The sequence below is a fragment of the Dendrobium catenatum genome, unplaced genomic scaffold (genome assembly GCF_001605985.2).
Source record: "Dendrobium catenatum unplaced genomic scaffold, ASM160598v2 fragScaff_scaffold_153, whole genome shotgun sequence".
In the NCBI taxonomy this organism is placed as follows: domain Eukaryota; kingdom Viridiplantae; phylum Streptophyta; class Magnoliopsida; order Asparagales; family Orchidaceae; genus Dendrobium; species Dendrobium catenatum.
The window spans coordinates 365,654-380,991 of NW_021318615.1; the positions used below are offsets into that span (position 1 = coordinate 365,654).

The following is a 15,338-nucleotide window of genomic DNA, read 5'->3' on the forward strand; positions in this document are numbered from 1 at the left end:
TAAAAATTTGACTTATAAACCCCAACTCACAACTCATGCAAACTTACCTACAAAGGTGATGGCTCAAATATCCCTCTTCCCAATGCATTCTCTATTTATGGTAGTCTCATGGGCTTTTATGGTGATTAGTTATGACCTCTACTTTCTAACCATCATCTATTCAAGATTAGTACTGATGCTATTTTTTATTATTTAGGTTTGAATGCATTCATTACCAATAACTGTATGTTATAATAGGAAATATATTAAACAAGAACCTTAGTTTTAAGAATGAAAGAGGTACAAACTTATAATAGGAGTTTTCAATCCTTGTCCAAACTTTATTTACACACTAAACCTTAAACCATATTAGATATCATATTTTTTATTACAATCATATTCTAATCTAATCTAAAAATAATAATAAAAAAACTTATTTTTCTTTATTTTTTTCTTACAGATTGCTACTCTTCAACATTAATCAAATAGTTCATCTAAGATAATAATGCAAGATCTACAAGAATTTGGGTAGTACCGTATTCACTATCTTATTAGATAACATAAAGAATCTATATGTGCATACATATCAAACTAATACAAATGAATATATTTCATATAAGATAAGGTGACAAAACAAATGTTTTTGAATCTTATCAAAATCTTTTTCAAAGCTTATTCAAAGTTTACTGGAACCTTGTTTAAACCATTTTCCAACCTTGCTCGAACATTTTTCAAATCTTCTTTAAAGTTCAAACTGGTTCAAACACCATTTGAGCAATACAATTATATTTGAATAAGATTCATATTTTATTCATTATAGATTTCTTTTCTTAACATGTTTCATATTATTTCCCATATTCAAACTTCAAACAAAGCTCGAACAAAGTTCAGGAAAGATTCAAAGAAACTTTAAGCAATGTTCGAACTTTGCATTTTTGTCTTAGATTATGTCATGTCCCATATGTGTAATAAATATTGTAATTGCACAATATTGTATTTAAATTATAGTTAACTATACTGTAGTTACTGTGACTGCATTGTTGTTTCAAAATAATAGTTTAATATTTTATAATTATTGCTCTTCTACCATGAATTATTAAAGTCATAATCAATTATTTTATCACTACTATTGCTGAATCTGAATTTATTTGTAAGCAATGCTCATACCTTACTTACAAGGTTGCTATAAAAACATAGAAAAATAAAGGGAGAATGCAAGAGAGAACCAAAAGAGATTGAGGGCAAATCATATGATATTTTATTGCTAGAAAATAGTGACCATGATACCATTAAGTTGCTATCTTTAGGCTTGCCCTCTAACCCCTTATTTATATGTAAGAGTAGAGGCACTGCTAATAAAAACTTATAATTAAATGACATATTATGACATAATTAAAGATTACGTTAATAAGGATATATCCTAAATATATATCTTTAATTATATAAGATGTGCATTAAGGCTTCTATATATAAGATGAGATCGCATGTAGCTATTAATTGATCTAGTTGACCCAATAGAGACCTCTTTCTACCTCAATAGGTAGGTCAATAAATGAATTGACCCAACAAACAGTCACGAAAGATTTGGGTTGAGTTGACCTGTTTAATAACGGGTTGGGTTGAGGTTTGAAATTTCGACATGTCTAATTGGCGGGTCGGGATCAGGTAGACCTGTGAATCTAATTTTAATCTAAAAGTAATCCGTTTAATTTTTTTCTCTTATTTTTTTGCTTATAAGTATGCATTTTTATTTTTGATCAATTAACATAAACTGTATAAATAACAAGTTATAGTATTCATAAATCAAAATGACTTATTGGGTCGGGTTAGGGTCGTCCAAGTTACCACTAGGTTGGGGTTGGGTCCACCATTTCCAGGTTAGGTTTCTGTCGATTGTATTTAGATTGGGTCAATTTCAATTTGGACCCAAACTTGACTGGTTAATCCGTTTTGACATCACTAGAGCTTAACATGAGCAATTTATGGTATACAATTGTAATTGCACTCCATTGTAATAAAGTTGTAGTATGCTGTCTTGTAAATGATTCAAATCTTAATTGAAACTTTATTAGAACCTTGTTTAAATTCTATTCAAATCATATTTAAACATTATTTAAAACTGATAGAATCATATTTGAACACATTTATCTTTTTCAAACTATGCCTAGATCTTGTTCGAATAGGTTGAGATTTTAAGTCAACTTTCTTAGAATTATGAATTTCTTTATATGGATCTATATATTCTATAATTCTTCTTTTTTTTTCTGCAGGCCTAAAACCTCTTGAACCCTAACTGCTGAGCTCTCTTTAGCACCTATAGCAGACTCTCAAGCCGCCTGTTTGTGCTGCGGGAATGGGAAGAAACGAAGATGTCCGTTTCATATCGTCCAACATCAAAATCCCTCCTTTTCCTAAATATCATCCTTTCCCCCAACTATCTGCCCTGCCCTTTGCCCGCCATGACTTCTCCTTTCACCTTCAAAGAGCCAAAGAATCAATTCATCGATTGGCAGCCTCGTTCACTCGGGCTTGGGGGCGGCCAAATCTCCTATGCTCGTCTTCGCTCGCCTTTACTCGGCCGGAGCAGGAGCAGAATCCGCGGAGGCCTCAGCACGCGAAAGAGGACGAGGAGCGAGTCCTCATCAGCGAGGTTTTGATTCGGAGCAAGGATGGGGAGGTGCTCGAACGTACAGATCTCGAGGCTGCGGCTGCCGGTGCGCTCAAGTTCAGCCGCCCTAATTCGGCCCTAACAGTTCGAGAAGTGCAGGAGGACGTGCACCGTATAATCGATAGCGGTGTTTTTTGTTCTTGCATGCCAGTCGCTGTCGACACGCGGGATGGGATCAGGTTGATTTTCCAGGTATGGGATTTTCTGCTGATAGAAAATGACTTACCGATTAAAAAAAAAAAAAAAAACTTTCAACAACAACAACAACAACAACAAAAACATCATGCCTTTATCCCACTAGGTGGTCGGCTACATGAATTCTTTGTCTTCATTATATCCTATTAAGGTTAAATTCCCATTTAAAATAAAAAAAATCTGTCAAGATGTGAAAATTTGGGTAACTCCTTATTGTCTGAATAAGGGAATTGCAAGGAAGTTTAATGAGAAAATGGGTGATGTGTGGTGTTTGTTTCGGGATGGATTGGGCGGTTATTTTGTAACTGTTCATGAGGTAGCATTGACAAAAGTTCATCACAGTGCGTTAGCTACAAGTTTGTTGATGATGTATAAATGGGTGTGAGGAAAGTGAAAAGAGGAAACAAGGCTAGATATTTTGAAGGTATATTACGTTAAGGCCCTTACTATTGGAAAATATCTTATGATTCAATAAAGAAACTATAATTTTTTAGTCTTTATGCACATGTATTGTATTTTGATAAACAATTAGATATTTGATAAAAAAATATAAATAAGATTGTCCTTGTGTGGAGCAATGAAATATAATTAATTAAATTATAAAACCATTTAAATAACATCAATTTAAGTTTAAAGGTTTTTGGAAATGGATGCATACCACTAGTAATTTCATTCACAATAGTAAAACTCCATGTGCACTAGATTTTGAATACATCCCACCCTACCACTAATTTTGATTTAATAATGCACTATAAAGATCGAGACACTTTGAACTACTATCGCCTCATTATCTAGGAAAAGTAAACTAGGAAAGTAGAGAAAGAAATATAGAAGCAGTCTAACAAATCAATGCTCTTATCTTTGAATCATGTCCAAAAACATGCATGAATGGAGATTTATATGATATCATAAAAGCTAGCCATGATGGAAGTCAATTAGCACCAACGTCCAAGGCATTAAATATTGACACATGAGGCGAGACGTAAGTCTCAAGGCATTTTGAGGTGTAAGCCTCAAAATCTAAATATTACGTAAAATAAAAAATAAAAGTTAAAAGTGAATTTTTATATAATACTCAAATATTATGTTAAAGGATGGCATATTAACTTTCTATTGAACTATGAAGTAACAAATTTACATATATATGAAACAAAAAATTACACAAAATGTAAAGTGGTAAGTAATAAATTATGTGAAATAGAATCGAAATCTAAATATTACATAAGAAAAACAACATAAAATATATGAATTGCATAAACGTATCATATAAAATCAAGTTTAGCCATAAATATCTTCTTTCTCAGTTCCCTACTCATCTACATTTAATTAATAAAAAAAGTTAAAATAATTGACAACAACTCAGAAATCATTTGTAATATCAGTACTAAGGGGATTTTTATTTGAGTTGTTATAAGAAATTGGCCTCTCCCTTGGCTCATCCTATAGGGTCCAATATCTCCCAATCAACTTCTTTATTTATTTCAGTCATCTTCCTCTTTCATAAATGATTATCATCAAGATAAATTAAAAGTAATACTTAAATTTTTAGAGGAGATGGTGACGGCGTGTGGATTTCAAGTGATCCATGGTGGCGACAATGATGGTGGTGTCTATGGCAAAGGCGGTGGGCTAGAGTTTGAGGCAGTTGAGAGGAAGTTGTTACAACTTTGGAGCACAAGAGGGCATGATTTTTTTTGAGCTTTTGTATAGGATTTAACTAATTTTTAAATAAAAAATATACATAAATAGAGCGAGACGTATGCCTCATGTCAGCGAGGTGAGGTGTGCCTCAAGGGGGGCCTCAGCCAAGATGAGGTGTAAGCCTCATAAAAAAAGTTTGAAGCGTAAGCCTCAAGGTGTTTTTCACTGAAATTGCGCTGAGGCAAGCCTCATATTGTGCAATTTTAAACAATGTCTATACTGTTGCAGCGCTCTGCTCTTTGTTGTTCAACGCTGGGGTGCTCGAGAACATAGCGTTGGGGCGCTCAGGTACACAATACCCGACATTGTGTGGAAAAAATATTTTTGGGTGCAAAGCATCCAAACCGAAGCAGGGGGTAACCCCCCCCCCCAAGTGAACCTGACAAGCATTGATGTTCAAGAACAACAAAACAATCAGATTGATCAACACAATCAGATTCTACACATAACAATTGGTATGCATGCAAGCTGACACAATAACTTATTATGTTGAATAATTATAATAGTAATTAAAACAATCCTTTCTTAATTCAAAATTTCATACAAATAAATTCAATTAAAAATCAATAACTCAAATTTAAGGATATATTTCAAAGAAAGTAAAATATAAGCAAATTAAAAAAATGTTAAATGTTCCATCTTATTTTTTGAGCAAATTTTATCATGTATATAGCGAAGGTATCTTCTAGTTTTGAATCTTTACCAAGGGTAATAGTATTTTAGTTACATATTGCTGAATTTGGTTCATATTTAGTCTAGAGTGCTATAATATCATACAAGCCTTAGGTCATAATAATGTGAGTGCATTATGGGCCTTGTACTTCTATCATGATTTAATATGAGATTTATAATTCAACCAAAATCTTATAACAACAACCTTTATTATAGCATTCTTGTAGGTGAGATCTCATTGAGAGCAAACCTCTCCCATAGACATAGATTGATTGTAGCTTAGCGTAATTATCTATTATAAATATTATAAAATAATTTAAAAAGCATCAAATTAACTTCAGATGTGGCCTTGGAAGCAATGCATAATTGCATATAGTTTTCTCTGACAGTCAAGCCATATGCGCTTGGTTAATTTTCTCGCTTTTTGTCCTTTAGATTCAAAATGCATTGCCATTTTTGATAGTCATGCACCACCAAAGATCGAGGCACTGCACCAACTATGCTTCTTGTTGCCCATGAAAGCATATCAAGAAGTTAATGTTAAAAAAAGATAAGAAGAATTCTCAATACTTAAAGCTCTTAGGTTGTGAAATCATATCCAAAGCATAGAGAAAAGAAGATTTTTTTTTCGGCCTCATCCAAAGCTAGCCAAGAAGCATTTTTTTATAGCTTCATGCAAAGTTAGGTATGAAGCAAACCACCTAACACTAACATCTAAGACATTAAGTATGTAACATTGTCATGCATTCAACAAAATGACTGGCTAAAGAAATGTCTTTCAAAATTCACTATTATGAAATCAAATTGTTGAAGATAAATGAGATTAAAAAAATCAGTAAATCAACTCATAATGTTTAACTAATTATAAAATTGATTCCAACACCCAAGATCTTAAGTTAGTATTGATTAGTTCCTTAATGTTTCAAAAATCATGATTTGGCCATTCACATTTCATTTTGGTTCCGCTAAGTCCTCATTAACATTTCTATTGGTTTGTTCTAGCGACATTTGATAAGTCACATGAGCTCCATTCTTCTATTGGGAGTTTGGTGAACAAACTATTCTTGCCACCTTTTGTCAAAAGCGGAAGCGAATGGCATGGAGATCTGGAGACTAATACTAAGTAAGGGAAATGTTGTTGTGAAATATGTGTGAGGAATTCGATGACAAAACTTACTGTCTCTATTCTCACCATAACATAGGTGATGTAATCCAGATGTATGACCTTGCTAAGTTGAACATTTATTTGCTTGCCAATTCATGAGTTGAGAACATCGACCTTATTGAACATTTATTTTAGTTGATATTGACCTTTATTTAAAGAGTTTTTGGTACTTATAGTAAATTATGGATTGTATTTTATGTTTTGGTTTGGAAAGGTAGGGGAAGATGTTTAAATTTACTAAAGAAGAACAAATACTAACTATTTGCTTGAAGGGGAAATAAGGGGTTGTTCTTTAGCTTCTTTGTATGAGTAGTGCCATTGAGGCATTAATTTGGACATTAGATTTTTGGGATAGGGAAAAAATTGAAATTATTTTTCCTTAATTTGAAGGAGAGCATCTTTTGGTGTTTTAGATTGATCAACAATTGAGACAAACATGATTACGAGAGTGAATTGGTTAGTTAATTTTTGAGCACATGTGTTTATCTTGTTGCTCTTTGGAGTTGGTCTGGATTGTTTTCGATTGTTATGCATTTTGGCTATTGGATGATCTATGAGAGTGGCCATCTTTGATAAGCACCTAACAAACTTCATTGACCCTCACATAGAAATTTAAGGAGTTGTATCAAATTATTATTATTTTTAGGATTTTTTGGATGTAGATTAGCTCAAATATTAGAGACATTGACATTTTTACTATGGGATATAGTTTTGTTAGGAGAAGGGACCCAATTTTAAGAGATGTTATATTTGATTTTTAAAATGTGAGGAAGCTATTGTTTGGTTGCTTGAAATCTGTAATATTTTGACATTTTAATTTTATCATGATTCACTCCAATGGTTTTAGGTTTTGAGTTCTATTTTTATTTTCTTTACTTTATCCTGCAAGTTGAGCATACCTAATATTTCAAGACGAATTCCAGTGCCCTGATTGTTTTCCTAGTTATGGTTTGTTCCAGCCTTTTGATTGGTTGCTCCATAAAAAATGAATGACGAATGAGGATTTATTAATTTGATCCCAACTTACTTGGTATAAGATTGATGATGATGGTTTTTCTCATCTCATATCTTCGTTTGGAAGAATAATTGAGTTGATCTTAGTGCAATTATTGGTTCATGTTTTTAGCAGAGTAAAAAAATATGTTTATTATAATTCGTTCACATATTTCTCATGAAATCTAATAAATATACGACATGCATTGCTACATATTTTGCTACATCAAATGGGTGATAAAAAATTGTCAAATGTTGAAAAGGTTGTAAAATTCGCCAACTTTAATAACATGAAAGAAAATAAATAATTTTGATCTTGTTTAATAATAAGTTCATAACCTTAAAGATTTATAGTGGTGAAGAATAGTCATTCTCTTTTTAAGAAGATAAAAATCAATTAAAAAGTGTTCATATGATAAGGTGATGGCAAGATAATTTGATAATAAATTGTCATGTTTCTTTCATTCCAAAATGAATGAATTGGTCATGGACCAACATTCAACCATGATTGGCTATCAATTCATATGTAGTGTGAATTCACTACATTGGTTTTGTGGGAAGCTAAACTTTTGGCTATAAAACATTGGTTGCTTCTTATCCATTAGTCTAAGCTTTTAAAGTTGTTTGTTACACTAATTTGTCCTTTGTCAAGTGATATTAGATCATGTCATAAGTTCGAACCCTTGTGTAATTCGGCACCCAAGATGAAGAGACTAATATGATTGTCAAGAGGATATATAATGAATTTCATGTTTCTTGCAATTCATGGTGATTGATTAAGTCATGGGTTTGCATTTAAAGTGATGAAGAATAGTCATTCTCCTTTTAGTGAAAAAAATAATAATATGCATATATGTGACATAGGATTTGCAAGATGATTGGATGATTATTTGTCAAATCTGTTGCATTCTATAGTGAACAATTTAATCATAGACCAACATTCAACTACGATTGATGATTAAGTCATTTGTAGCATGAATTCACTAAACCATAGTTTTGGGGGAAGCTGAACATTTGGCTAAAGCATTGGTTGCATCTTATCCATTAGTCTGAGATTTCAAAGTAATTGGTTATAATAACTAGTTTTTGATCATATTAGATTAGGTTATGAGTTTGAACCTCGTTGGTGCAGTTGGATTCCCTAGATGAAGACAATCACATGATCGGTAGAGGATAAGATTATGATTGTCATGTTTCTTGCAATCTATGGTGATTGAATAAGTCATGTGCTTGCATTTGAACTCAATTGAAATGCATTTCAATAGTGCCGTGGATTTATTGCACCTCTTGATTTGTGGAAATTGGGCCATTGACTAGAAAACTTTGATCTTGCTTTGTTCATCCATTGAGGATTTTGGATTAGTTGTTTGCGCCAACTACTCTGATGTTAACTTGCATTTTAAGTGTTTCCAAATTTATGTGGTGCTAGAAGATGGTAATATGAAAGCATAAGTATTTAGAAGAGAAAAGAGAGAAAGATGTTGTAAAGCAAAGAGACACTAAAAATCTTCAGGTTGTTGATCTTGATTCATCATAGCATCATACTGCTAAATACTTTGGGGAAGTGTTGAATCTTCAACGACGAAGGAAATGTGAGTCCTCATACATCCATAAAGGGTGTAATCTGCAATCTATCACCCAAAAAATTTCATTCGTCATCATCTAAAATTTCATGACATTAGGAACTATTTATAATTATCAGCCCTGCTTAAAATGACACTTATCTTTAAACAATTTAAGAAAATACTAAACTTATCCAAATGACATGACAAATTCCATTTATAACTATCTTAAAGGCACAAAACATGACATATATTTGCTTAATAATACTAAGATTGACATTCAAGAACAAGCTTCTTATGCACTATCAATTCCCTTAGATTGAAAAGATTAATACATCAAAGAGTGGAAGCAATTTAGGAGGTTTTGAATAAAGTTTGTAAAATTTATCTTTGAAGGATAAATTTGCAAATATGAATTAATAAGAGATTAATTTGCAAAGCTTCAATTTAAAATTCAAAAATAAGGGTTGCCAAAGAATATAGTTGAGAGGATAATTTGTGTGGAGGAAATCATCATCCTAAATTCACTCTATAAAATTCTCCTAGTTTTAAGTGGCTGACCACTTCAACTGGGGAAAATAATTAAATTTATTAAAGTTATGGTTATCTTCAATTCCTTGTTTTAAGCATTGAGATAAGAATGTGTTTTCAATGCTTAAAACACATCCATTATTTTAATTAGTTTTCAATGCTACTGTAATTTTGGTGTATATAAGATATTTAGGATAGGGTTATCTAAATTAGCGTATTTAGTTGAATTGTGGATAGATATGAATTGTATTATTTTTCTATAAGATGCTATTTTTAACGTTGCAAGTGATTAAAATTAATTCCTTCTCAATCTCTCTCACCTTCTTTGATTCCAGTTATGGTTTTCATCCAATCTTTTAGGATAATGTTTTCTAAATTAACACATTTAGTTGAATAGTAAATAGATATGTATTGACTCTTATTTTCTTATGATTACGTCATAGATTGTTGTTTTAAATGTTGTGAGTGATTTAAATAAATTCATTTTCATTCTCTCCCTGTCTAATATCATAGTCTAGGCTTTACTCGAGCTTTTCTCACTTCTTCTACCTTCATAGGCTGTCCAAGTTACGACAAATCCCTATGACAAGTTTTTGAGTAGCAGGTTAGGCGACACCTTCCTCTATTTCTCCTTTTAGCTAGGAAACATTCTATTATCATCAAATTTCTTCTTAATATATCTAGTTCTTTTTCCCATATAATTTTGCATTAGACCCATAAGTCTTACACACCTCAAATATGAGGTCATGAATTATTGTTGAAAGATGAATTGAACATCTTTTATTTTATTGTTGAAAAACTAAGGGAATAAAAATTCATCTGAAGGAAGAAGAGATGAGTGATCAATGAAAAATCCTTACTAGGATGGGCACAATATAAAATAATTGCTCCATCCACAACAACATTGACAAAATTTTCTCATTGTAGATTCTCTTGAATATCTTAAATAAACTTTGGAATTTAATTATAAAGCCAAAAGATTTGATGCATATTCTTTTAATTTTTTTGCAATGCGCTGAATCTTACAACAACAACAACATCAAGCCTTTATCCCACTACGTGGGGTTAGCTGCATGAATTATTTTTCTCCATTGTGTCCTATTAAAGGTCAAATTCTCATTTAAATCTAATAAAGAAATGTCATTCATAATGTTTTCTAACCAAGTCTTTTTAGGTCTGCCTCTACATTTCTTAACATAAGTCAAATCTAATACCTCTACTCACCTAACCGGGTCATTGGAAGGCCGCCATTTTATGTGACCAAACCATCTAAGGCGACTCTCTCTAATCTTATGTTCTACTGGAGCTACTCCAACCTTTTCACATATATGTTCATTTCTTATCCTATCTTTAAGGGTAAAGCCACTCATCCACCTGAGCATCCTCATCTCTGCCACACTTAACTTAGTATTATGCTTCTTTTTAATGACCAACATTCAGCACCATAAAGCATTACAGGCCTCACTACCATCTTATAGAATTTTCCCTTAAGTTTGAGGGTACTTTTCTATCACACAACAAGCCCGATGCATTCCTCCACTTCAACCATCCAACTTGAATTCTGTTGATAATATCCCCATCAATTTCACCATCACTTTCATGCTTTTTGCTGATGATATTCTTCTTGTTGATAAGACTAGAGAGGGAGTTGAAAGTAAACTTGAATTATGGAGGTCAACTTTAGAGACTAAAGGTTTTCGCTTTGATAAGACTAGAGAGGGAGTTGAAATATTATGTTGTTGTTGTTTTTGTTGTTGTTGAATCTTCAAAGCATGAAAGTGATACGTATCCTAAAGCATGTGTAAGAGGATGAAGTCCCATAGAATAATAACTCATAATATTTCATACCATAACTCAAAATATCTAATTCATATCGAATTTTTTGATGCATATTCTTTTTTTTTGGCAATGTGCCAAAGCAAAAAGTGATACGAATCCTAAAGCATGTGTAAGAGGATAAAGTCCCATAGAACCATAACTCAAAATATTTCATACAACAACAACAACAACTTCAAGCCTTTATCCGACTATGTGAGGTCGGTTACATGAATCCTTTTTCTCCATTGTGCCCTGTTAAAAATGAAATTCTAATTTAAATCTAATAAATAAAAGTCATTTCTAATATTTTCTAACCAAGTCTTTTTAGGTCTACCTCTACCCTTCTTAACATAAGTCAAATCTAATACATCTATTTTCCTAACCAGGTCACCGGAAGACCGTCGTTTTATGTGACCAAACCATCTAAGGCTACTCTCTCTAATCTTATCTTCCACTGGAGCTACTTCAACCTTTTCACGTATATGCTCATTTCGTATCCCGCCTCTAAGAGTAAAGCCACCAATTTACCTGAGCATCCTCATCTCTGCAACACTTAACTTAATATTATGCTTCTCTTTTAATTGCCAACATTCTGCATCATAAAGCATTGTAAGTCTTACCATCATCGTAGAAAATTTTGCATTAAGTTTGAGGGGGACTTTTCTATCACACAACAAGCTTGATGCATTCCTCCACTTCAACCATCCAACCTGAATTCTACTAATAATATCCCCCATCTATTTCACCATCCCTCTGAACAATAGACCCAAAATATCTAAAACGTGTACTCTTATTAATGGCTTGATCACCCAAATCACAATCCCCCCACTAGAATTATTATGACTAAAGTTACATTTCATATATTCAGTTTTAGATCTACTCAAACGAAAGCCTTCAGACTCTAAGGTTGATCTCCATAATTCAAGTTTACATTCAACTCCCTATCTAGTTTTATCAACAAGAAGAAAATATCATCAGCAAAAAGCATACAGCAGGGTACAACCTTTTGCAAATGTCTAGTGCGAACATCCATGATAAAGCAAAAAGATATGGGCTTAAGGCTAATCCTTGATGTAATCCAACTGAAATAGGAAAATACATGGTCAAATCACCTTGTGTCTAGACACAAGTAACAACTCCTGCATACATATCCTTAATGACTTGAATATATGCATTATTAACCTTTTTATTTTCTAGAACTCTCTGTAGCATTTCTCTTGGAACTTTATCATATGCTTTTTCTAAATCTATAAATATCATATGCAGATCCTTCTTATTATCTAACTCAAAATATTTCATACCATAACTCAAAATATTTGATTCATCATGATGTCAAATTTTGTGACCGTGGATATTTATAATAATAATAATTATCCTTGATCAAAATAACAAAATTACATTTGAACAAATAAAACAATATCAAATTAGTCCTTAAGTTTTAAACAATAATTATTAGCTTAAAGACATAGACAGACATGCATAGCAAAAAACTTGACAAATTATGGTTGACATCTATAAGAACTTTGCATTCTGTGTACCATCTATATGTTATTAATTCATGCTAACATAAAGTACAAGCATGAACAAAAGGATAGTTAGACATTTTTTTAATTTTAGAAATATTTATAAGTTTTTGAAACATTACAATTTTTTTTTAAAATTAATATATTCATTTAATCAAGCTTTTTTATTTTTTTAAATGTTGTATGTTCTTAAATTATTTTATGATTTTCAGAAAATTATTGCGATACTTAATTTCACAGAAAGTCAGCTGTTACGGCATACATGCATCTTAAGTGTATCTAAAGAAACCATTTAAAGGGCAGGGTAGACAATTTTTAAATCATACAAAAAATTTGGTATATATAGTGTATTTTACATGTACAATATTGATCTTGTTTTCAAGATAAATATTTTTTTATTGGAATATTTTTTTAGTTTGTTTTTAAAGAACAGTTGGGCATAATGAAGAAAATGTTGAGTCAATGAGATTTATCAGTAAGTCTTTTTCTTCAAAAGTCCATTAGAAAAAGATAGTGTTAAGATTTTTTCTTTGTTTAATTGTACACATCATATGCCAAGTGCATGAATAATATTATTTCGATATACTAATAAACTAACGAACATTTAGAATTAGAGATATTTTATTTTATTGTTGAAAAAAGAAGTGTAGATGAATAAAAATTATCGGAAGAAAGAAGAGACTAGAGGTCAATGCAAAATCCTTATCAGGATGGGGGCAATATAAAATAATTTCATAAAATTTTCTCATCATAGATTCTCTTGAATATCTTAAATAAACTTTGGAATAAAATTTTTTCATCATCGATTCTCTTGATTATCTTAAATAACTTTGGAATTTTAAATCCGAGTCTTGGTACATATTCTTTTATGTTTTTTGGCATTGTGCTGAATCCCCAAAGCTTGAAAGTGATACGAATCCTAAAGCATGTGTAAGAGGATAAAGTCCCATAGAGTCATAACTCAAAATATTTCGTACCATAACTCAAAATATTTCATTCATGTCAAATTTGGTGACCCTAGTTATTATTTATAATAGTAATAATCCCTGATCAAAATGAAAAATTACACTTGAACAAATAAAACAATATCAATTTAGTCCTTAAGTTTTAAACAATACTAATTAGCTTAAAGATAGCTATGAACATGCATAGCATAAAATATTACACAAATTATGTTGACATCTATAAGACCTTTGCATCCTATGTACCATCTATAGGTTATCAATTCATGCTAATGTAGAAGTACACCCATGAACTAAAGGATAGTCAGACATTTCTTAATTTTAGAAAGATTTATAAGTTTCTAAAACATTACATTCTTTTTTTGTTTTTTAAATTAATAAATTCATTTAATTAAATTTTTAAAAATTCTCTTTAAACTTTGTATTTTCTTAAGTTATCTTATGATTTTGAGAAAATTATTGCAACATTGAATTTCACAGTAAGTCGGTGCTGTTACAGCATACATGCATCTTAAAGCGCATTTTAAGCAACTATTTAAAGGTCAATAATTAATGGTGGTAGACCATATTCAAATCACACAGAATATTTGTTATATATAGTGTATTATACATGTGCAATATTGATCTTATTTTGAAGATAAATATTTTTTCATTGAATTTTTTTTGGGTGTTTTTTTTTAAAAAGAAAAGTTGGACATACTGAAGAAAATGTTGAGTCAATTGTCTACTTAGCAATTTTATTTATCAGTATGTCTTTTTCTTCAAAAGACCACTAGAAAAAAGAAAGTGTTAAGATTTTTTATTTGTTGAATTGCCCACATCATATTTGGCAAATGCATGAATAAACTAATTTATTATTTGCCAATTGCATGAATAAAATTATTTTAATTTATCAATATCCTAACCAGCTGTTATCATTTCACAGTTATCTGCAATTAGAATGTAGTACCATTACTTTGGATTGATGTGCAACATATCTAACTATCCTTTTAGAATGTGCGTATTTGAATTATTTCATTTTTAAAAATAAGAAGTTTTGTTATAAAAATTGGTTTAATTTTAAAAATTATGATAATTGGGAAATATATAAAGTGTCTCTGAAGGATGCTAAGAAAGCAATTTGCGATGCAAAGGTATTGGCTTTTAGTGATTTATATAATAGATTAGATACTAAAGAGGGAGAAAGATATATGTATAAATTAGCCAAACAAAGATATAGGAGTAGTAAGGATTTAGTTCAAGTGAAGTGTATTAAAGATGAAGATCAAAAAATACTTTTCTTAGAAGATGATATTCAACAAAGATGGATGAGATTTTTTGCTAAACTTTTTAATGAAGATTGTGAAAATAAGATTGACTATAGTGACCTTAGCACCCTAAATGAAAATAAAGATTTATATTTTTATCGGCGTATTAGTAAAACTGAAATTAGAGAGGCTTTAAAGAAAATGAAGGGTGAAAAAACTGTTAGACCTGATGATATTCCAATAGAGGTGTGGAAATGCTTAGGAGATGAAGGAATTTCATAGCTTACTAAATTTTTTAATATTATTTTGAAGACTAAAAAAA

The 15,338-nt window shown here is 31.2% G+C and overlaps 1 protein-coding gene across 1 annotated transcript in view; it reads left to right on the forward strand.

Annotated features, from left to right (window-relative positions):
* The first annotated feature begins 2,249 nt into the window (after positions 1 to 2,249).
* LOC110096918 (outer envelope protein 80, chloroplastic) overlaps positions 2,250 to 15,338 on the forward strand; it is a 63,626-nt gene continuing 50,537 nt past the window's right edge. Inside the window, exon 1 of the mRNA XM_020823069.2 lies at positions 2,250 to 2,839. Coding sequence (XP_020678728.1) covers positions 2,333 to 2,839 — 507 coding nt within the window. The 5' untranslated portion in view covers positions 2,250 to 2,332. The remainder of the gene's footprint in view (positions 2,840 to 15,338) is intronic.